At 54.8% G+C, this 22,991-nt stretch overlaps 2 protein-coding genes across 3 annotated transcripts in view; one reads left to right on the top strand and one right to left on the bottom strand.

The window, feature by feature from the left end:
* Window positions 1-3,098: 3,098 nt before the first annotated feature.
* Window positions 3,099-8,520, bottom strand: DNAJC27 (DnaJ heat shock protein family (Hsp40) member C27). Its single transcript, XM_057427593.1, has 7 exons — window positions 8,382-8,520; window positions 7,848-7,930; window positions 7,221-7,290; window positions 6,121-6,285; window positions 5,557-5,679; window positions 4,846-5,006; window positions 3,099-3,492 (listed from the first exon to the last, which is right to left on the bottom strand). Exons 1-7 carry the CDS (start codon window positions 8,415-8,417, stop codon window positions 3,360-3,362), a joined length of 771 nt encoding a protein of 256 aa, XP_057283576.1. The 5' UTR covers window positions 8,418-8,520; the 3' UTR covers window positions 3,099-3,359.
* An 8,643-nt stretch (window positions 8,521-17,163) lies between these two features.
* Window positions 17,164-22,991, top strand: part of EFR3B (EFR3 homolog B) — a 38,310-nt gene continuing 32,482 nt past the window's right edge. Inside the window, exon 1 of one of the 2 annotated variants that reach the window (XM_057427588.1) lies at window positions 17,164-17,277. In XM_057427588.1, coding sequence (XP_057283571.1) covers window positions 17,271-17,277 — 7 coding nt within the window. In that variant the 5' untranslated portion in view covers window positions 17,164-17,270. Of the gene's footprint in view, window positions 17,278-18,494; window positions 18,545-22,991 lie in introns of those variants that run through there. The other variant, XM_057427589.1, reaches the window with a different exon arrangement.

Here is a 22,991-nt window from a genome sequence, read left to right as displayed (position 1 = left end):
GCCACAGCTCCCCTGAGGTTTGGGGCATGCTCAGTGTTACTCCCATCCTGCTGCAGCTGAAGAGGAGCGCAGGCAAGCGGGATGCATGCAGGGGCTTCTGCTGCCCAGCCTTGCCCGTGCCTTGGCCAGCACGAGACAGGGACAGGAGTCCTGGTCACCCGCCCTGGGACATGTTCTACCATGGGGAGCCCAGGCCAACCCATTCCAGGCTCCCCATGGATAGGGCACCCTGGTTGGGAAGGTTAACTGGTCTGAAGGCCAGCAAGGGGACCTTGATGGTTTGTGAAGCAGGATGAGCGTAGCCTTGTTCCAGAGGAGGGTTAATTCCTGGACACATTACAGGGTGCACGCGCCTAGAGTGGCAGCAAGGAGCAGACAGCAGCTGTTGGGCATGGGCGAGACCAGAAATCCTTGTGTCCTCCCTGCCTGTCGGCTCCATTGAGTGTTGAGGGCCAGGCAGAACACAGGCAGGGCAGCACCTCTAGGCATATTGAGGGAGGTTTCTCATTCCACAGATCTTCAGGGGTGGCTCCTGGTTGCATTTCTGGATGCTGAACGGGAAGCGCCTTCATCTGGATTCAGATCCTGGTGCTTTCACAGCAGGACACATGCTTCAGAAGTAGGACTTGCTCTTTGCATGAGGCAGAAGGACACAGGACTCTTGGGCCTGAGGCAGAGCCTAGATGGCAGCAGCTTTGCTGCAAGGACCTTGAGCTTGGGGTCCTGATGGAGCTGGCACGGAGCAAGCATGCTACAGGTGTGTGTGCATGGAGCAAGGATGGTGCTACCCCTTTGCCTCCCCTGCCCACAGCCAGGCTCTAGCACAGCTGGGTGCATCCCACATCACATCCCTGTGGAACTCCCAGGCCTGCACAGATCTCTCACCCAGCTCCCACTTCTGCGGAGTTGATTCACAACCTCCATCATCACCCCCGAGGGCAGCTCTTCACCACCAGCCTTGGCCAGACCCAGCTGGGGAGGAGAGAAATGAGTCAAAGGGCAATTAAACATTAACAGCAGGCGGGAGGACAGCTCACAGGGCTTCCTTTGTTCCAAAGGGGGGGTTTAATTTATAAAAATAACACAACTCAGAAGGTCACTGACATGGCTTGATGTGACATGCATGTGTAATGGTCTCCAAAGGTCCAGTCAGCTCTGTAAACAGACAGCAGAAACCCCAAGACTAACAGCCAGAGTCACCTGAGGAGCAAATAGGAGCGACCATGCATAGCACAAAAGACCTGGAGAGCCCCTGAGCAGCAGGAAGCCTTTAAACCACTCCAGGCACTGAGATCTCACCCTCGAAATGAAGTGCACCATTCAGCAAAAGGATTATTTACCTTTCTCAATGGGGGAAAAAAATACAGAGAAATAGGTCTGAAGCCAGTATTAAGTGGTTTCCTCCACCAGACAAGCAGGGAGGTTTCCAGTGAACTCCAGAGCATTACAAAATGTGTGGAACGAGACCCTGTCAGCGTAACTTGCCACAGCTGCAGTGCCTGCCCTGCTGACCTCCCCCAGTCCAGCTTTTTATGCATCCAGGAGAGGGAAAATGGAGCTATTTTAAACATTAATCTCTTGTAGCAACATATCCCCTTGGTCATTTTTACACTGGAGGAGCAAAAAGTGTTTCCCAGCAGGATAGCTTACTTCTTCCCAACGCCAGAAACCAGAGCAAGAGCAAAATGATACTGGCTTTAAAGTCCATTAATGTTTGCTGTCAAAAAGTGTGTGTGGGATCTACTGTTGATTTCTGATGTATTTTGAAGGGGAAACACAGAAAAACTGCCTTGAAGTGGAAAAAAACAAACCAAAACAAAACATATTGCACTGACCACAGGAGAAAACACTTGAACAGGGTATCTGTGGGGTGAGGTAAGGACACACATAGACACACTGAGTGACTTTCATTTCATGGCTTTGTGTCCTGACCATACCTGCCAAGCTCATGCAGCAGCAAGGAGATAAAACTGGGTCCTGAAAAAAACACTGAAGCCCAAGGAATCTCCCATTTGGTCTCTCCTAAGAGCCTGGCAGCCTTCACAGCTCTCACCTCCCTCAGGATCACAGCAGCCGGGTCTCAAGCCTCTGCAAGCCCTTATTGGGGTGACCAGCAATGCTCCCATCTAAATCAACAAGACTATTCAAATCAAACAGCAGCTGCGACTACAAGGGGGCAACCTGCACCTACCTGCTGATCGGCAACCTGTAAGACAACCAGCAAAGCAGGGTGATATGCTACTGTGAGAAGAGAGGGTTGGGGGAGGACACGGCCCTTCCACCCCTCACTTAACATGAGAGTGACATGATGCCAAGTGAGCAGGCAGCTTGCAGACACCCACACAGCTCTGCAGTGTGGGTGAAGCTCAGATGAAGTTGGCCAAGGGGAGGAAGGGCAGAGCTGACAGGCAACCAAGTGGAGGGTGAACTGCCTCCCCCTTGGGTTGGCACTCTCCTCCTGCCTGCAAATACCCAGGACCACCCACAGCTGAGGACTGTCACCCATAGAAGGTGGTGGCACCTACCCAGAGCTTGCTGGCATGGTGTGAATAGAGGGATGAGAGAGAGGGAGCAGTTGCTTGAGGAAGAGCCTTAGGGGCTCTTCCCGAGGAGTTGAGCTCAGGGAGGTGGAAGGACACAGTGGCAGGAGACTCTGTGCTGTGTGGTAAGTAGGTGGAAGAGCCCCAGTCCTGCCAAAGGGACTGTTCTTGGCACCACAACAGCTTGGGGAGGAAGGGGAAAAGGACACTCTGGGAGCCAGTTTCTCCCTGCAGTAAGCAGGAGCAACCTGCCCTTCTCCTCACTGTCAAAAGCAGTACTGTTGGATGTCAGCTGGCAGAAGACAGCTTTGCCCAGGATGCTGAAGTGCCCTAGTGCTTGGCAAGTGCATCCCAACACTTCCAGCCTTGCAGAGGCGGCTCTAGGAGAACCCACGACTGACAATTCACTGCTCTCCTGGGCTTCCTCCTAGGCATCCTCCACCCATGACACCGATGCTTTCAAATCAGATCTCTCTCTGCCCCTGCTGCATCCACAGCTTAGTCACGCACCCAAACTCCTCCATGGCTGGTAACTCTCTTGAGGTGTAACACAGTAGAGAAGGTGGGAACCTCACTGTTTTCAGCACTTACACCAACCACGACCTGGGGCCATGGACGCAGGGAGGGCTCTGGGGTGCCTCTGCCCTCCTCAGCACTCTGCCCCTTTCCAGCACATCGCAAGGGTGCTACAGTTGATGCAGTCCTGCTGCCACGGCTGGTGCTGGGAGAGCCCGCGTCCATGCCAGCAGTAAGCAGGAGGAGGAAAGAGGTGCCCCACGGGAAGAGGGGAAAGTTTCCAGCTCTGAGCAGCTCTGTTCCCTACTTGATGTTCTTGAGAAGCGCAGTCCGGGCATTCACCACTGCTTTGAAGGCATCCTCACTGCCAGGAGCCACACACTTATCAGGATGGAGCAGCACAGCCAGCTTCCGATAGGCTTTGTTCACTTCATCCCTAGGAGACAAGGCAAAAGTGAGGAGACCCACATGACACACAGCCGGGCTCAGCCTTGCCTCTGCTGGCAGAGCACAGCAGGACCAGGAACTCCCCTGGTGCTCAACAGCCCTGTGGAGATGCTTTTGAACCTTTCCCTGAATGGCACTAAAGACCTCTGGGCTTTTGAGCTGTTGCTATGAAGAAAGAGCTGCAGAGAAGCACACAGGGCACTTCTTGCTGTGGCATGAGCAGAGGACAGGCAGCACCCCTCTCCTGGGGCAGATACACCCCCTCCATCACGGGACTATGTGAGCACAAACGCTGCCATCATGCCAGACATGTGCCTCTGACACGTGTCCTGGTGTGCTGAGCCTCTGGCACCAGGAAAGCAGAAAGCTGGGAGACAGCGTGGGGGCACACGCACCCTGACTCAGCTTCACATCAAACCGCCTACACGCTCTGGGCGAAGGCATTGCACATCACTTCAGCCCTTTAAGCCTTGGGTGCCTGGTCCAAGGCAGACAGCTCCAGCTGCAGGCTGTAGAGAGAGGAGAGCACCTCCTGAGGGAGGTGAGTCCGTGTGGGCTGGTGATCACAGCACAAACTGCCCTGCAGAGCTGCTTATCTCTCCCCATGGATGACAGGGGGCTGGAGAAGTGGTTAGATTTAACATCTACATTTCAGAGAGCCAACAGGAGGAACTGTGAGTCCTGAACGATATGTTATCCCCAGATCTCCTCTCTAGTCCCACTGCATGGAGCACACAAGGGTAGTCCTCATGTTTCGGAGAGCAAGGCATAGCTCTGGAAGCTTGTTTCAGCTGCTCAAGTCATACAGCAGAACTGGGAGATTCAATATCCAAACTCTTACACCGGCAATGACCACTTCCACCTGGGTAGAGGTCCTCTGAGGAAGACAAGAGAAAGCTTGATTTTGGGAGTACCATTTCCAGGTGGAAGAGCTTTTTAATCAATCTCTTCTTGACATGTGGGCAGCAGCCTTTACAGCAGCCCAAAAGCTTCTCCAGACTGGAGAGCAGGGAAAGGAACTGCTCCAAACACATCTGGCAAGGGAGCGACCAGAGATAGTTTGGCCTGAAGGCAGGATGCAAGTCTGGCAGGCCTGAGGTTCTCATGTTCATCATTTCCCCTTTCCTCCAGCCTGGCTTGTCTGTTAAAAGGAAATTTGGTGCTCAGGACCAAGGGGCTCTTTTGCATTGCCTTAATTTTGTGGCTAGATATTTGTGCCCATTTGCTATATAAACCAACATGAGCTTATCAGCAGGTAGGTCACTAAAAGATCACAGATGCCACCAGCCTGCCAGGTCAGAAAGATTACAGACAGCCAGTCAAATGCTGCAATCTTCCTCACCTCGTGGCTCCAGGTTTGACCCCCAGCATGTCCCAGCTGTCCTTGCTGTTGCGGATCCTGCGGATGGCATCTGCCTGCTCTTTGGTGAAGCCAACACCCATGCTGGAAGGAGGGCGCTTCCCGCCGTTGTCACACAGGTCAATGATGGCAGAGTAAAAAGTCTGCAGACACAGGGAGGAGTTAGCAGGAACGAATGGTCCCCAAAGGTGGTGGCAGTGCATAGATCCCAATGCCCTTGCTGACTGCAGGCTCATCCTCTGAAGCCTGGGGGAGCATTTGTGCGACTGATGAATGTTCAATTCTCACTGCCTGGGCCGTGTGGAGCTGAGATTCCCAGTTTGGACGGATCCAGTCCTTGCAAGGACTGTGGGACAGACTGAGGAGGCTAAGCCCTACATTTATCTCAAACCCACTTCAGAACAGTGCTAGACCTGAGTAGGTGATATAAGCATCTCTGCTTCATTTCCCCAGTGCAGCAAGTGGGATCATTAGTTCTGAACAACAAAATGCTAGGGCCAGCTCAGGTCTTGGAGGACCAATACTAATCCTGAGCTAAGCAGCTATAGCTTTCTCAGGGCAACATTTCATTGGGAAGACACCTCTGGGGCAAAGCGCCAAAAGGTTTTGTAGGAAACAATTCAGGGGATACCCTGCCATCGCATCCCAGCTCAGTGTGGTGTTTGTGCCCTCCCCACCTTCATTACCCCTCACCTGAAACATCTCATTGATTCCTTCTCCTGTTTGTGCTGATGTCTCAAAGTACAGAAAGCCCCGGCTCTCCGCCCAGAGCCGCCCCTCGCTCTCATCCACGCTGCGGTGCTTGGTACTGTCAATCTAGACCAGGAGAAAAGGCAGAGATGAGAGACCAGCCAGGGTATGCAGCGGCAGCTGGAGGAACACAGCTACAAGGATGATCATCTAACAGCAGGTAAGAGGCCTGTCTGTTTGGAGAGGCTGTTTGCTTACCCTGAAGGGATGGAGGCAGCGTGGGAAGAAAACACAGAAAATACAAGTGAAGAGGGCCTTTGAGTTTAGTCCAGAGACAATGTCACCTCTACTTGATCCCTTCCTGACATGTGGCCACCACATTCTCAAAACCCTTCTGAAATGTGGTCTCCAGTGCTCCTCACACACACATCTGGTTCTTAGGTCTTTCCTACAACCTAACATTTCCCTTGCTGTAGCTCAACAGCTTGGGCTCAGGTAGGAACACAACAAGCCCCGAGGGCTGTTGATCAGGACCACACAGCAGCCTGGCTTCCCCCCACAGCCCACCTTGTTCGCACAGACAACGAAGACAATGTTCTCCATGTTTCCATGGGGGCCCAGCTCCTGCTTCATCTCAGCCAGCCACGTGTCCAGTGCATCAAAAGACTCCTTTTGTCCAACATCATAGACCAGGATGACTCCCTGTGTGTCCTTATAAAACTCATTCCTCACCTGTGGGGACAAAGGCAGGGCACGGGCATTGGTGACAGCCAGGATGAGTGCACAGGGCCTGGTAGGTTTGGGTGATCATCATTTAGCTGGCACCTATGTGGCTCTGTGACAAAAATCTCATCTCCTCACAAACAGAAGAGTGAATAAAAATGACAGATGGGGAACCCATCTAACACCTTGAGCACACTGCCCTCAGGCCCACCACGACTGTGACCAACCCATAAAAGATTCATCTCCACAAACACACAAAAGCAGAGGCACAACGGCAGACAAGGTGTCAGACCAGCTCCTGGGGAGACTGGAAGGTCTGTGAGCCCACCAAGAGGCTCGCTGGGATGTGTGTAATACCCTGTGTGTCATAGGCTGTGTGTCAGCAGCAGGGCAAAGCAAAGATCCAGGCGCCAGCCACCTGACCTACTGACTACATGTCTAAGCCCAGCTACTGGAGGGACCTGCAACATGTCTCTATGCATGCAGGTGTGCATAAGGGGGTCTGTACCAGCAGCTGGAGTGAGGCTGCAGCCTCTGTGGCTTGTATGCCCAGTGCCAGCAACTGGGGAGTCCGAAGACCCCCAGGACAGCTGCTAGAATAGTGTTTACAGTCAGCTACAGGACCCACCCACTCTCCCTCTCTGCTCTGCTGAGAACCCCCTTGGAGTACTGACTAGTTCTGCAGCCCCAACATAGGGACTTTGAGCTGCTGGAGTGAGTCCAGAGGAGGCCACAAAGATGCTCCAAGGGCTGGAACACCTCTGATATGGAGACAGGCTGAGAGAGCTGGGCTTGTTTAGCCTGGAGAAATATATTTTCAAGTTTCCCACCCCGAAACCCAATTGCAGGCAGATCTGAGGAAAGCTGAGGGGTGCCAAACGCTTCTGAGATGGGTCCGCTGAGAGTAGCCTTGTGGTGTGCTCCCAAGGCCAGGTCTGCCTCACCTCATAGAAGAACGGGTGTCCCGCCATGTCAAAGATGTTCACCTTGATCTCTCTGTCTCTGACCTGCACTCTGAAAGAGAAGTGGGAAATGCTTGAGAAGGCTCCTCCTCAGCCCTTGCACAGTCTGTGTCCCCACAGGAACACCCCTTATCGCTGCCAGCCCTCTGCAGAGAAAGAGCTGGGTGATCAGGGACAGAAAAATCATAGGATCAGAATCATTTGGGCTGGAAGGGACCTTAAAGCTCATCCAGTTCCAATCCCTGCTGTGGGCAGGGACACCTTCCACTAGACCAGGTTGCTCCAAGCCCCATCCAACCTGGCTTTAACACTGCCAGGGATGGGGCAGCCACAGCTTCTCTGGGTAACTTAAGCCAGGGCCTCAACATCCTCAGTAAATTCAGTAGGAAGATCTGAGTGCCAGGGCAGAAAAGAACCCCTAGAGCCTTTCATACAAGGTGGATACCACCAGCTCTGGATGTAACATGGTACTGGGCAGCTGTGCTATCAGAGGAATGCTGATTATGCAGATTATTTTATCAACAGGGCAAAAATTCAGATTATGCTGTGGAAACCAAGGAGCCTTGGCAGAGCCAAGCACTTGCTGCTCCTCACCACAAAGGTACGTACTTTGTGACGCCGTAGTCGATGCCGATAGTTGCCAGGTATTTGGAAACGAACCTCTTCTCACAGTAACGCTTTATAATGCAGCTCTGGGTGAAAAGAAAAGGGACCCTCAGCAGGATGGCACCTTAGACCATAATATTCACATTAACATGGATTTTGCTGACAGCCTCCATCAGCTGGATGGCTGCAAAGACATCAACTCTGTCCTAAGTCCCTAAATGAGATAATTAACCCACAACCAAAGGACCAATGTTTACCAGGAGCAGTTTTCTTTCTGCAAAAAGAAGGGAAAGCCACTGGTTATCAGTTATTCCTTACCTGCTTGCAAATTGGGAGTGCCAAGAACTCTAATTTATTCCCCCACAGAAAACATCCAGCCTGAAGGAGTCGTGCATTTATGGGGTCCCTCCAGCCCTGGTTCTGCCCCTGACTGGCAGAGATACCGTTTAGTGCAAGCAGAGGAGTTGGCTGCTATCAGCCATCAGGATATAAATGCTGTAAGGATAAATGTCACCTGCAACCTCTTTGCCCATTCACTCTGTTCTGCAAGATCATTCTGGATTTGCTTGCCATCCGCGAGACATTTGTCTGCCCCAAGGGAGTCCTTGTGCTGTTGGCATTTGTTTAGCAAATAAAAAGAGCAGCACTTCAGAACAGAACCTGGCTGGGAGAAGGAACAACATCTGGAGAAGAGCCGGGTCATCCACCACCGCAGGAGGAAAGGAGGGGTCCTGGTGAACCCCTGACTAAAGGTGAGCTGAGCAGGGCTGGGTCAACCCCAGCAACCTCCGGCTGCCCCGAGGAGGGCACTAAGGGCCGGATGCACGCTTCCTGCCCTCAGGCGCTGCACTACGGTATCTGTGACTGCAGCACGGTGACGCGGGCTCCCTCTAAAGGGAGCCGACACAGGAACGAGTGCTCCTCAGCTGGCAGATAGCGGAGAAACCCAACCCCACAGAGAGGGACCGCGGGCCGGGCCCTGCCCGCCCATGCCGGTATGGAGGGGCCCGGAAGGGTACCCCGAGCTCCGCACCGGGTCTGCCGCGGGCACGCAGGAGACCACGGCGGGGTGAGGCCGCCACCATGCCACCCACCGCCAACTCCCCGCCCCATTGCCATGCAGCCAATAAACATCGGCGTTACGGCGCGAGGCCCCGCCCCCAGAGCTCTCAAGCATCCACTCACCCCCACATCCCGCCTCGCACCGCAGGGCGAAACCTGCCGTTGATTGGTTCCCACCAATCGCAGCGCCTACCTTGCCGCCGGCACAGCCATGGCGGGCCGGGGCGGTGTGGGCCGGGCCGGGCCCTGTTGAGGCGGCGGAAGAAGGGATGGCGGGAGGGATCCAGGGACGGAGGGAGGGAGCGCAGCGGGCCCGGGGCCGCCTCAGCTCGCTGAGCCTCCGCTCACGCGAGACTTCGCTAACCCCCCTCAAGCCTCAAGTCGAGGTTCTCGCGAGATTTGGCTCTGGCAGGTGTTGTTAACGTCCCGCAGGGGGCGGTAGTGAGGTGCGGGCGGGGGGATGGATGTGGTGTGGGCCCGGGTGTCAGCCCTACTTCCTTCCCTCCTTCTTTCCTTCCCTCTTTCCTTCTCTCCCTAACCTACTTGCCTTGCTCTGGGGGTCGGCAGTGAGGTGCCATGTGAAGGGCATCCTGGCCTAGGGCCCCCTTCCCGCCCCGGGCAGCCACCCCCGCACATCTGCCAGGGCCTGTCCTCAGATACTGCCTTCAGCAGCACGTCCCCAGCCCTACCCCAGCCTCTCCAGGGGCTCCAAAGCAGCACCATATAGCATAGTATGGTCCTGGGTGTTCCCAGGGCATCCCACTGTCCTTGAAGGCTGAGCTGGGAGGGTCTCTGTGGCCCTGGAGGGCTGCAGGTAGAGCAGTTACATCTCTTGTTGCCCATGACTTGCTGTGGGAGGTGTTTCACCCCAGCCTGGAGCCTCTATTGCTTCAGCTGTGTCAGTGGAGGATAGAGAATAGGCCAGGTTGGGGAGGTTGGGTGGGCTTCAGCTCACAACCTGGGGGGAGGGGGGGGGGGGGGGGGGTTGGATGGGAGGTGCTGTTTTGGTCTTGGTTATGAGCTATTTGGGTTGGTGTTGAATCAGTTCTTGGAGGGGTAAGTGAACCTCCCTAAAGGATGAGCCCCTTGTGAAAAAGGTTCTTAAGGGGAGGATGCTGCTTACTGCTGGGACAGGGGGCCTTTGGTGACACCAGAGCTAGCAGTGGTCCCGTGGTATCTTGGGACAGGGTCTGAGTACAGGGGCCCATCACTGTGCAGGGGGTAGCCTGCAACAGGGCCATCCATAGGGATCCTTGTAAGTAGTGTCCTAATTTGCTTTTTGTAGTCCAGCAAGATTGTATGAAGAAGGGGAACCTTTGCCTCATGCTTTGGACACAAGGTTCTAGGAGGGGATACACAGGTGAGGTTTTTGAGGTCCTCTTTGCAGGGTGGTCACAGCCACCTCTTGGCAGGGCCTGTGTAGTTTGAGCACTTGCTGGCTCTGAGGACTTCACTATCAAGATAGAGATGGATATGGGAGGGGCTTCCTCTGTCCTCAGCTTGGGGAACCTATGGCCTCCCCCCATACACACATGTCCTGCTGGGAGCACTGGGTGTTGAGAGGCCCTGTCTGGAGGTGGAGGTGGCTGAAGTGGGTGCTGCAGATGTGTGGGGTTACTAATCTGCTATGGACTGGGGACACTGGCTGTTGGTTCTTTATCACCTCTTCTGGCTTTCTCCTGAATGGCAACCAGATGCTGCTTTTTGACAGGTCTGTTACGGGCTGTTTGGGATCTTCTGCATCATTATCTGGTCTCATAAATCTTTGCCAAAAGAGTCTCGCCATTATCCATCTCTGGGTGTTTTATGGCTCCAGCTCTGTTCTTCATCTTCATGTCACCTTATCTTCAGCTTTGTTCTCCTTTCTTATCTTCGATTTGTTCTTCATCTTCCTGCTGTCTGGTTGCTTGATGAAACCAGGCACATGCCTCTGTGCCAGTTTAAGCTGATACTTTTAACCCTTCCTCCACTGGTCCTATGCACCCTTGATCAGACAATCCTGGTTGTACGGGTGTTACTGTTTTTTACAAATCCATCTGGAAGCTGATGTGGTGAATTTGGCTTTTTCTCCTCCTTGGGATGCTACTGGGGACATCTCTGGGCAGCTCTTCACCTTGTGCCCCCTTGCAAGCCATCAGGGATCCTACCCACTCAGCAGTAGCGTGGGAACGGGCTTATAATTCCCACTGCCATGCAGGAGTCAAACGTTGTCCTGCCCTGATCCCAGCGGTGTTAGGGAGATGAAGTGAAGGTTTTCTTTGGGCATTTCTTTCTGGGTCAAGTGTGTCCTTTAGTTTGTTTGGAAAAGAGGAGAAAAGAAGAAGGCAATTTATTTCGTCTCTGTTTTGCTATCATATATAAAGCCCCCTATGGGGTTTTGTCTGGGCTGGGAGGAAGAGAGCCCCTCTGTGCTTGGACAGGAGGGTGAGGGGGATATATTAGCACTGTGCTGATTTCTTCACTGAGTTTGGGCAGTGAAAGGGCTTACAGCAGCCCTGCTGACTTGTAGGTTTGGGATATGGCAGACACCAGACCAGCAGCTTTAGGGATAAACAATTTCAATCTCTAAATAACAGTACAGTTATAAATACAGATCAGTAGTGCAATTATCCAGGTCATAATGACAACAAATCCTGTAATTCACTAATGCGGAACTGGACTTAATATCTGAGCATGCAAAGACTGACATGGCGGCAGATACCAGGCAGGCAGGGAGAAGGGCATGGCTTCTTCTCCATACAGGAAACTTGGACCAGCCTGAGGAATCCCAAATTCCCTGATAGAACCATCATTTTTAATTGTTGTGTTGCAGAAGCACCATCTGGGCTTGTTAACCTCTCGTCACCTCCCACCTCCATTCTATGTCTGTGCCAGTTCTGTCTTTCGTATGCACAGGGTCTGGAAATAATGTATGAGGCAGAGCTAGCCTTGCATTTCATCCCTTATTTGGTAGGGGAAAAGGTTATTGTCTTGTCATGGTGGCATAAGGCCAAGACCCACCTCTATCCCTGGGGGTGTCAGACTGAAACCAAAGTACTAATATGTACTGAGGTAACTGAAATTTGGTGGCCTTCTATGATGGGGCCACACTGTTGGTGGATAAGGGAACAGTGACTGAAGTCATCTTCCTGGACTTGTGAATAGCATTTGACACTGTCTCACATGACATGCTTGTCTCTGAATTGGAGAGGTATGTATATGATGGATGGACCACTTGGTGGATAAGGAATTGGCTAGATGGTCACACTCAAAGAGCTGTGGTCGACAGCTCAGTGTCCAAGTGGAGACCAGTTACAAGTGGTGTTCCTCAGGGATCGGTGTTGGAATGGATCCTATTGAACATCTTTGTCATGACATGGACAGTGCGATCAAGGGCACCCTCAGCAAGTTTGCTGATGACACTGAGCTACGTGGTACGATTGACATGCTGGAGGGATGTAATCCAGAGGGACATGGACAGGCTGGACAGGTGGGACAGTGCAAACCTCATGGAGTTCAACAAGGCCGAGGGCAGGGTTCTGCACATGGCTCAGGGCAGTCTCAAGCACACATAAGGCTGGGCAGAGACTGGATTGAGAGCAGCCCTGAGGAGAGAGACTTGGGGATGTTGGTCAATGCGAAGCGCACCATGACCCAGCCGTGTGTGCTTGAGTCCAGAAACCAACCGTGTCCTGGGCTGCATCACCAGCAGGTCAAGGGAGGGGATTCTTCCCCTCTGCTCCACCCTGGTGAGACCCCCCCCCCCCCACTCCGCAGTCCTGTGTCCAGCTGTGGGGCGCAACATAAGAAGGATGTGAAGCTATTGGAGCGAGTCCAGAGGAGGCCACGAAGATGCTCCAGGGGTTGGAGCACCTCTGCTATAGAGACAGGCTGAGAGAGATGGGCTTGTTCAGCCTGGAGAAGGCACCGGGGAGACCATATCCCCAAGTTCCAGTATTTAAAGGATAGCTACAGAGACAGAGATTCCCTTTTTGCAAGGGGTCTCATGGAAAAGACAAGGGGTGATTGGCAAAAGTTACTCTGGGGGAGATTCTGGTTGGATGCTTTCACTATGACGAAGGACAATTTTTCACTATGAGAACAATCAGCCGTTGGAATAATCTCCTCAGGGAAGTGGTGACTCCACAACACTGGACCCCGTTAAAACTCATCTAGACAGGTGCTAGGACATCTAGACTAGGTCATGTTTTGCAAAGAAAGGTTGGACCAGATGATCCCCGAAGTCCCTTCCAACCTGGGATTGTAGGATTCTCTGTGGCACTGCTATCATGTCAGCCCAGAGCATCAAGGAGATGTGTCTCAGGCTCAGGTGACCTGTTGATTTGCCTGCAGTGTTTTCTGGACCTGGGGCATCTCGGGATGATACCCTTGGAAACACCAGTGTTCCCGGCAGAGATACCCACAGATGCACTCCTTGGAGCCCCTGGCTTTTCAGTGGAGCTTCTCCATAGACTGCTGCTGCAAGTGAGCCACATGCAGGCAGCATCACCTTGCACTGTGACAGGTCCTCGTTCCTCCTGTGCCACACATGTGCAAGAAATGGATCCTTGTGCAAGAAGTAACACAGAGGCTTGTGAGAGGTGGCACGCTGCATGTGTCAGGGCATAGGAAGAGCCCATCTCTGAGAATCATGCAGTGACATGGCTGGCACCAGAGTGGACACAGGTGTGTGCGTGAGCTGGAGCAAACACCCTAAGGCCAGGTGCTGGTATGTAGGAGCAGCTGTGGGAGTAGCCCGTGTTCTGGTTCCATCCCAGGTGGGTGGCTGGAGGAGGGATGCAGGGCTCAGTGGTGAAGACCCTGCTGCAGTTGCTGCAGTTGCTTGCAGCAGCTCTGTGGCCATGGAAACAGCTGCAGGAGAGCAGGGGGGATGTGAGGAAGGAGGGAGCAGATGGACCAGGGATGGACGTGTCTAACAAAGGAGGCGCCCGTGGTGAGCAGCTCCATGCTGTCCCACCGGTGTGATTGTCACAGTTCTGGCTGCTTCCATGTTGCTGCCTTCCCCCTGTGCCCGCCATCCAGCTTCCCTTGAGCCATCCCAGAGAGGGATCCCAGGGCTCAGTGGCCAATCTTGGTGCCCCATGTACCCACCCTGTCCACCATGCCGAGCTCCACACAACATTCCTGAGCCCTAAGCAGGGACACATCCATGTGTCCCCAGAGCATCCCAGGCCACGAGTGATTCAGCAGCCCCCTTAGCTGCTGGAGAGATGAGGGGGAGTGTGCTTTGATCCCTCTGGGCAAGGCCAAAGCATGTTGGTGTCCCTTTTGTGGCAATGACAGGTAGGGGCTATGGGGCAGCACTGGTGATGGGCAGATTTTAACTGTACATGTTGTCTTACACCATGAATCAGGAGGAGCCACGTGCTAGGGGTGGCCTCAACCTCCTCGCCAACCACTGTGGATTCATCCTGGCCCTGGGCAGGGATTCCCATGTCCTTCCTTGCTCTTTGAGGGCAGTGATTATGCTGGGCTTTTCCAGTGGCAACAACTTTTGGGTTTCAAACCAGCCCTACATGGTTTGGGTGTGGGCTGGGTGGGGGGGTGGGGGGGTCAGGGATTGTTGATGATGGTGGGTTTGGTGCTGGCTGGCCCCAGATCTCTTCTCCTTGGCTGCCCTGCAGCACCATCCTGATAACTGCTGTGTCCGATGGCCTCGCAAATCCCTGTGAGCAAGGGGATGAGGGCTTCTGAGCTGGGAGGGATTTGCCATGTCTGTTTCAGATCCTTCCCTCATCATCAGATTTTACTCTGAGGCTTTTAATCCACAATAAAAAGGACTTTAGGACTGCTTCTGAATCTGGACCTGACCAGAGATGCTCAGGAGCCCATCCCTTGGCTGTGGCTGCTGCCATGTCCCCCTTGAAAGCCCCGCAGTCCCTTGGGAACACGACTCATCATGCGGCTGCTCTGCCACCCGGGGAATCAGCAACCAAATTAACTTCCCAAATGTTTTAATTAAAACGTCATTTTCCTGCGAAGAGGATTGTGAGGCACCAGCTATTGCCTAATTAGACGATCCAGCCCGGGGGGCTTTGCTGTGTGGGAAGAGATGCAGCAAAAAGCCCAGGGAGGAGGAGATCTCCAGCGTACTGGTGCCAGCACCTCCCTGGTCCCCTGTCCCTCCCTGGTCGAAGTACCCTGTCACCTCGAGCCTTATCCCCAGCCATGTCCAGGGGCAGCATCTTTTCTTCACTGTGTCACTCATGCTTGTAATGGAGTCTGGCACAGGAAGGGCTCAGGTTTTGCAGTGGTGTCAGTCTTGCCATACGTGGGACATGCTGTGGCTGTGGGGCGGCTGTGGGAGGTACATGCGGCTCCAGGGCATGACAGGCTCCAGCACAAAGTCTCTGTGTTGGTCTGTACAGCAGGGAATAGAGATGGGATGGGTCCAAATGGTGGGATGTAAAGGAGAAGAGCTGGTGCTGTGCCTTGATGTGCTGTGCCATGGCCTTGGGATTCTCTGCCGTGCTGGGCATTGCTGTGTAGTACTCTGCAGTGACACACTGCATTGTGTCATGCAGTGCTGTGCCATGGTGTGTGGCTTATGCCAAACTATGCCAGATTTCTTGTGCCAGGCTGTGCTGTGCTGAAACATGCTGTGCCACAACGTAGTGTGCCGTGAAACACCATGTTGAGTCAGGCTGTGTGATATTGTGCTGCGCTGTGCTATGCTTCTTCCCTATCCTCCCTGCTTGGGGTGTTGGGCAGGCTGGCATCCCACACTGGCATTTGTGGTCTCAAGTGGGAGTTACAGGTTTTGGGAGGTGACAACAACAATGGCACAGCCAGGTGAAATGTGGGAAGTGATCAGTGCTAACCTCCATGGCCCGCAGCTATGCACTTGCACACTGGGAACACCAGGGCAGTGCCTGTGGTGCGGCCAGAGCTGCCAGAGCCTGGACAGGGTGGCTCCCTGCCTCAGTTTCCCCTTCAGCAGCAGGGCATGGCTGCATTGTTTCGCTGCTGCTCAGGGCACTGCAGCAGTAATGAAAACTGAAAGCACCTCGGGGAGGAATTGTCCTTGCCCTGCACCTCCTCCCAAGTGCTCCCAGGGCTTTCCCTGGTGTCCCTGCCTCCCCAGGCCTGTCCAAGCTTCCCCATCTTGCTCTCCGGGACTTTCTAGAAGCAGCCAAGCTGACCCAGATCTGTCTGCAGCCCTCATTGCTGGCAGCAGGAGCACACTTCTGTATTTCAGGAGCCTGGCAGAGCTCCCACCTGGCTGGGTAGAGCAGGAAAAGGCTGCAATGTTCACGGTTGTCTCTCAGGAGGCTGCAGATGCCAGTGCTTGATGGGGCTGGCAGTGGGATAGGAGGATCACCTGCCTTGTTTCTTCCCCATGGGGGAAAGCAGCTGGGTGCAACACTCCAAGGGATGCATTCCCGGGATAATAGGTGTGAATGGTGACCATGGGGCACTGCAAGCTCTGGAAGGAAACCTCTCTGCTAGGATTTGGGGTCACAGAACCACAGAACAGTTCTCCAGGTGGGGTCTCACCAGAGCAGAAGGGGAGAATCCCCTCCCTCGACCTGCTGGTCACACTGCTGATGATGCAGCCCAGGATACGGTTGGTTTCTGGGCTCAAGCACACACGGCTGGGTCATGGGGAGCTTCTCATCAACCAACACACCCAAGTCCTTCTCCTCAGGGCTGCTCTTAATCCAGTCTCTGCTCAGCCTGTGTTTGTACTTGGGACTGCCCCAACCCATGTGCAGGACCTTGCCTTTGGCCTTATTGAACTCCATGAGGTTTGCACTGTCCCACCTCTCCAGTCTGTCCATGGGCCTCTGGATGGCATCCCTTCCTTTCAGGGTGCTGATGCCCCACACAACTTGGTGTCACTGGCAAACTTGCTGAGGCCAATCCCACAGTCCATGTCGTGACAAAGATGTTGAGCAGCGTCAGTTCCAACACCTGCCGCTGACGGACACCACTCATCACTCGGTCTCCATGACTGGGACTCGGGGTTGTGCCCCATCAAGGGCAGGATGCTCAGGGCATCCCTGGTGTGTTACCGATGCCGGCTCGTTGGCAGACCCGCTGCTGGGTGCGGAACAAGGCACGGGCAGGTTGCCCTGTGTCGGTGGGGCTGGGGGGTGCCGGGCGGGGGAACGGCGGGGATGCAGAGGAGGTACCGCGCGCGGGGCCCGGGGTCGGTGCCGCAGGGGCCGGGCGGGACCGTTCAGTGCCGGGCGGTTGCTGCGGTCGGGCCGGCGGGAGGAGCCACCGCCGCGGTGCCGCCCCCCGGTGCCGCCCCCGGCCGGCGCCGCTCGGTGGGGCAGAGCCGGGCCGGGCACCGCCGCTTGTAGCCGCGCCGGGCAGCGCCGCGTCGCGCCGAGCCACGCCGGGCCGGCGGCAGCGGCCATGTACGGTGAGTGCCCGCGGGGGGCGAGCTCGGCGGGGCGGTGCTGGTGGGCCGGGGCCGTGCGTGCCCCCCGCTTCGCGGGGACTTGGGCTCGTCCCCGCCCCGGGGCAGGGCTGTGCGTCCCCCGAGGCCCGGTTAGGGGCTCTCCCGTTCCGGGGCAGGGGGACCTCATTGTTTGCAGGGCTGTGCGCCCCCCACTTACTGGGGGTGATTCCTCTTGAGGGTGGGGGGCATCTCTAACCTGTTTAGCACCGTGCACCCGTCGTTTACCGGGGTGATCGTTCTTTGTGTTTGAGCGGACCGTTGTCATTTGCATGGCAGTACACACCCTAAGTTACTGGGGGGGGTCACCCGCCTCTTTGGGTTTGGGGCAACCTTGGTCCTAATATAGACCTATGCATCTCTGTAGGTACTGGAGGTGACCCCTCTTTGGGTTTGGGGGGACCTGGGTCTTTTGCAGAGCTGTGCATCCTCCCAGTTTCTGCAGGGTGTCACCTCTTTGGGGTCTGGGACACACGCCGTGGTCCCATAAAGGGCTGCAAACGCATTCTCTGTCACTGGGGCATTTTCCTTGGGCGCCAGCTCCCCAGGCATGGGAACACCTTGCTTCTCTGAGAGCCAGTGACCCCCATGCTGCTTGCGATCACCCAGCCCATGGCATAGGCAAGCCTTGGGTCCTGTATAGGGCTCTTCAGCTCCACCTGGTTATTTGGGAAGTGTGTGGGGGGGAGGTTTAGGATGTCACTCTTCACCAGACTGGGAGACCCTGGCCCTATATCCAGCCACCTCCTTGCAGTGGTGGGGAGCTGCCAGGTCCTTGGTGTAGAGCAGACCCCATCCCCATCTGGGCCCATTCACCTTGAGGTGTTTGGGGTTTGCTGCCCCCCTGGTGTCCCCGTGCCGTGCTGTTGCTGTTGTCACCACTCTGTGCAGTTTGGGCATATGGGGTCCCCCGTGCATGGCAGGGTGATAGTGGGTGTGTAATGGGGAGCAGCTGGTGGAGCAGCTGGCGGCCCCCCCGGCCGGGACAGAGGCGCATTAAGCTGCTGGGAGCTTTTGGGAAGGGCGGGGGGTGGCCGGGTGGCTCTTAAATCCTCACCACCCGCTGCCCGAGCATCCTTCCCAGGGCTGTCAGTGCTGTGCGAGGGGCGCAAGGAGGGAGCCTCTGGCCAGTGCCCTTCCTGGGGGGGGCTCCCAGCCCGCCGAGGGCTGTGAGGTCACCTCGGTGCTGTTGGCTGAGCCCCCTTCTCTGCGAGGTGCTCTGGTGCCAGGGGTGAGTGCACAGCGGGATGTGGCAGGAGGGAGATGGGTGGGCAGGGTGCCAACCCCCCGGGTGATGGGGTATTCATGTGGGGGCTCAGTGGGGCCCTTCTCTCACGCAGATAGGAGGTCGTGAGATGCGCTGGGATGTCGGAGCTGGTGGGCTTGGGGAGCGCAGCTCTTTCTAGTGGGGTTGGGATGGAAGGAAGCTGAGGCAGGATGCAAGGGTTTCATTTCTTGTTCCTTTCCTCTCTGCCTCACGGTGCTGACTCCTCCGTGGCCTCCGTTGAGTCATTCAGGTCTTTTAGCTGGTATTTTTCCACCCGCAAAACGAGGGGGATGCCTCCCTCCTTTCCTTGGCTGCGCAGCCTGCGAGGAGCCTGCTGCATGCCCTGGAGACATGGTCCCCCACGGCCCCCCATGCTGGGGTTCTCTCACCTGCTCCCACCACAGCGCCCCTCTGTCTGGTGTGGGATGGTTGGTGATGCTTTCCTAGCAGGACAGCAAGTCGCACTGCCCAAACACTCTGGCCGGTGCCCTTTACCTCTCTCTTGCTCAGGGCTTTTGCATCCAATGGGGCTTGGGCTGATTTTGGCCGCGGGGGAAGGGGGGGGGGGGGGGGGTGTGTGTATGTGAGTGTGTGTTCTTTTGGCTGCTGGCAAACAGGAATTTGCAGGGAGCTGTTGTCATCATCCGCACAATTTGCAGCAACCTGGAGCAGGTGGTAATCTCTGCTGGGGAGCTGCAGTGCACCCCAGCCCCTCCACAGCCCTGGGGGAGAGCTGAGCCATGGGACCCCAAACGCCCCACCAGCCCCCCTGATGTCACTTTAATGATCTGTCCTGAGGAGTGTGACATGCGCTGGCTGTCCCCTGGGACCGTGGCTGCATGGCCAGCCTGTCTTGCCAATGGAGAATGCCACGTTGGACCATGGCTCCTCTTACCTGCAGGTGAACCCTCTGCTAGCATCTTAGGGAAGCCCCTGCTCCAGAATACCCAGTGTCTCCTTAGGGTGGGAAGGGCAAAGCATCTCTGGGGATCTGAATGTGACTTTGAGGACAAAAGCCAGGCTGTCCCTTCCCTGGTAGTGCTCCTGGCCAGGCACTGCTGTTGCTTGTGATCCTGGAAAGCATCCAGGAGCTGGAAAGCTCTGTGGGATACTTCAGATGAAAGTTGCATTAGGAATGCACAGGATTATCGGTATCTTTTTAATCTCTCTTTTAACTGTCTCTTGGCCTGGGCAGAAGGGTTAGATGGGTGAGCAGGGATGATTTTTTCTCCATGAACAGGACAAAGCAGTGGAGGACACTTGTTCATGATGGGGGAGAACCACTGCCTCCCCGGGAGGTGGTCAGAGGGGCAGCATGGGGGGCACAAGCCACCCTCCTGTCCTTCACATCCCCTCTAATCCTGCAGTACTGGCACCTCACACTAGGCTGGTGTCTGTGTGTGCAGGGCAAGAGTGGTGTGCTTGGCATGGCTGTACCTCCACCCGTGTCTTGTGGTGTGATGTTGTGGTGGTGGCCATGCACGTGGAGCGGGGTTACTGAGGATCATGTGCCTGGTTTCAGCCCAGGTTCAGTTACCTTTTGTGGTCACCAGTGAAAATGCAGGAGCCAAGGTTTGACCACCCTGCTGGGTGGCTGGAGTTGTGCAAACTGCAGCTTTGTGAGCTGAGCCTTCAGGTCAGTGTTCCCATCTCTGATGGGAGCTCTGTCCTGAGCTAGGCTTGAGGATTAGCTGCGCCACAGGAGATTTAGCACCATGGGAACTGGGGTACTGTGATCAAGCTTTGGCTGTCAAGAGAACACAGTTGCCCCATGCTCAGGGGCTGTGCCATGGCCCTGGCTGCAGGAGAAGCCTAGTGCTTTGTGTACTCAGCTGCCAGCAACCTTCCCGCGTCTCCAGGAGGCTGGGCTTTAATTCAGAAATATGTGCAAAAGGCAGGGCGAGCTCCTTGAACTGAAAACACTCCAGGAGCAGGGGCAGGGCTGTAGGGAGATCATAGCGGGGAGAAAGGAAGCTGCGGAGATGGGATGGGGTATGTTTCCATGGGGGGCTTCCCACTGAGGCTTGTCTTCAAGACCCCTGCCATGCTTTTGGCACTGATGAGAAGGCAGCATGTGTCAGAGCAGCATCAGCAAGTCTTTGGGAGCTGTATCCCAACTGTCCGGCCCCGCAGCCACTCACCACAGTTTGTTTCCTCTATGCTTCCTCGCTTTGCTTTCTGGTAGCCGGCACGAGCTGTCTCCTCCCACATCAGCAGAGCTGGAAATAGAGAAGGTTCCCTTTTCTTTCTCTTGGCAGCAGCTGGAGCAGGGGAAATGAGGTTTTTCGGGTACCCAGGGAGGAGGTGGTGTCGGTGGTGGGTGCCAGCAAGGTCCCTGTGAGCTGTCTGAGTGCCACTGAGTCACAGCCAGCAGCCGCGCGAGCGGATGGGTTTTGCGCTAAATAAATAGCACTTGGTGGGACTGGATGGCTCAGCAGGGGAATGTGAAATGCAATTAAACTGCTTTTTTCTTTTTTTTTTTTGGCTTTTTTTTTCCTTCTATGCTTTTTTACTAATTGATCTGCAAATTAATTCAGTGCTCGTAAAGGAAAAGGGGCTATTTATGGTGCTGGCAGCACTGGGGGCTTTCCTGAGGCACCCAGCTGCAATTCTCATGCAGGTTTGTGTTAAACCTCAATGTCTGTGGCTAAGTCCAGTTTGTTTTTTTCCTGGTTCATTTCCAGGTGGTATTGCTGTATCCAGGCAGGATTTGACCCCTGCAATGAATCATATAGAATCAGAGGGGCTTGGCTTGGAAGGGACCTTAAAGCTCATCTAGTCCACCCCTCCTGCCATAGCCAGGGACACCTTCCACTAGACCAGGTTGCTCAAAGCCCTGTCCAACCTGGCCTTGAACACTGCCAGGGATGGGGCAGTCACAGCTTCCCTGTGAAGATGAGGACTCCTCTGTCTGGAGCAAATGCTAGAGGGGACTGTGCCAGGCCAGGAGCTGGCATTGCTCCCCTCAAAACTGATCAAGTCTGACCACTTAAGGACTCTGGAAATCGCTTGCACCATCAGAAATCACATGAGAAAACACACTTGCAGAGATGCTCTGCTCTGGGCTGAGCCCTTTGCAGTGCTGTAGCTCTTTTGCTTTGCCTTTTGGATTGGAGTTGCTCGCACTTGGCAGGGAGTGTGAGCAACTCAGATAAGGCTGGAGAGAAAGTGTGTCCCATCACATTTCTGTCTATCTGTAAATGAGGGTGTTCAGTCAGATTTTCTGCCAAAAACTAAAACTGACTGTGGGCTTTAAAGTAGCCTATCTTGGGGAAATAGGAAACAACAGAAATGTATGTGGTCAGCATCTCACAAGTCTCCTTACTGTGTTATTTATTTAATGTGCAAAACTGGGCAGAGGGTGTTGCATGGCTGTTCTGGTTTTTATTCTCCAAAAACCTTTCAAAATTGCAAGCATTCCCTATGTTATCATAGAATCACAGAATGGTTTGGGTTTGAAAGGACCTTAAAGCTCATCCAGTTCCAATACCCTGCCACAGGCAGGGACACCTTCCACTAGTCCAGGTTGCTCAAAGCTCCGTGCAGCTTGGCCTTGAACGCTGCCAGGGATGGGGCAGCCACAGCTTCTCTGGGAAACCTGTGCCAAGGCCTCTCCACCCTCACAGGGAAGAACTTCTGCCTCAGATCTCATCTCAATCTAACCTCAGTCTCAACCTCCCCCTAAAGCCGTTCCCCCTTGTCCTATCCCTGCAGGCCTTTGTCAAAAGCCCCTCTCCAGCTTTCTTGTCAGCCCCTTTAGGCACTGGAAGCTGCTCTAAGGTCTCCCTGGGTCTCTCCTTCTCTTCTCCGGGCTGAACAAGCCCAGCTCTCTCCGGCTGTCTCCATAGCAGAGGTGCTCCAGTCCTCAGAGCATCTTTGTGGCCTCCTCTGGACTTGCTCCAGCAGCTCCACATCCTTCTCATGTTGGGGTCCCAGAGCTGGATGCAGGACTGCAGGAGGGGTCTCACCAGAGCAGAGCAGAGGGGTGGAATCCCCTCCCTTGACCTGCTTGTCACGCTGCTGGTGATGCAACCCAGGACACGGTTGGTTTCTGAGCTCAAGTGCACATTGCTGGGTCATGGGGATCTTCTCACTGACCAACACTCCTAAGTCCTTCTCCTCAGGGCTGCTCTCAATCCAGTCTTCCAAGCCTGTGTTTGTGCTTGGTACTGCCCTGACCCACGTGCAGGACCTTGCACAATGTCCTGAGCTATTCTGTTGCACCCATCGCTGCATGGGGCAAGGCCCTTGGCTTGCTAAATGAACCTGGTTCTTAATTAAGTAGTTTTCAGAGGCTGGCCCTGATGCTGGGTGGACCCTCAGACCCACCAGAGCTTCCACACCTATGTGGTTACATGGTCCAGATGGGACACACCATGTCATTGAGACAACAGGTGAACGCCTCGCATTG

The sequence above is a fragment of the Pezoporus wallicus genome, unplaced genomic scaffold (assembly GCF_028554395.1).
Source record: "Pezoporus wallicus isolate ANWC-B61680 ecotype Strahan unplaced genomic scaffold, APGP_CSIRO_Pwel_v1 contig_6464, whole genome shotgun sequence".
NCBI classification, from domain to species: Eukaryota; Metazoa; Chordata; class Aves; order Psittaciformes; family Psittacidae; genus Pezoporus; species Pezoporus wallicus.
Note: the sequence above shows the minus strand (reverse complement) of the source record. Positions and strands in the feature narration are given on the sequence as shown.

What these genes read in the sequence shown, in the direction of transcription:
- DNAJC27 (XM_057427593.1), bottom strand. Translation starts at nt 8,417, where the DNA reads ATGGCAAGCAAATCCAGAATGATCTTGCAGAACAGA. An exon ending in ATCGACTACGGCGTCACAAA is followed by an intron (nt 7,291 to 7,847) that starts GTACGTACCTTT and finishes CTTCTCTTTCAG; the next exon opens with AGTGCAGGTCAGAGACAGAG. An exon ending in GACACCCGTTCTTCTATGAG is followed by an intron (nt 6,286 to 7,220) that starts GTGAGGCAGACC and finishes TTGTCCCCACAG; the next exon opens with GTGAGGAATGAGTTTTATAA.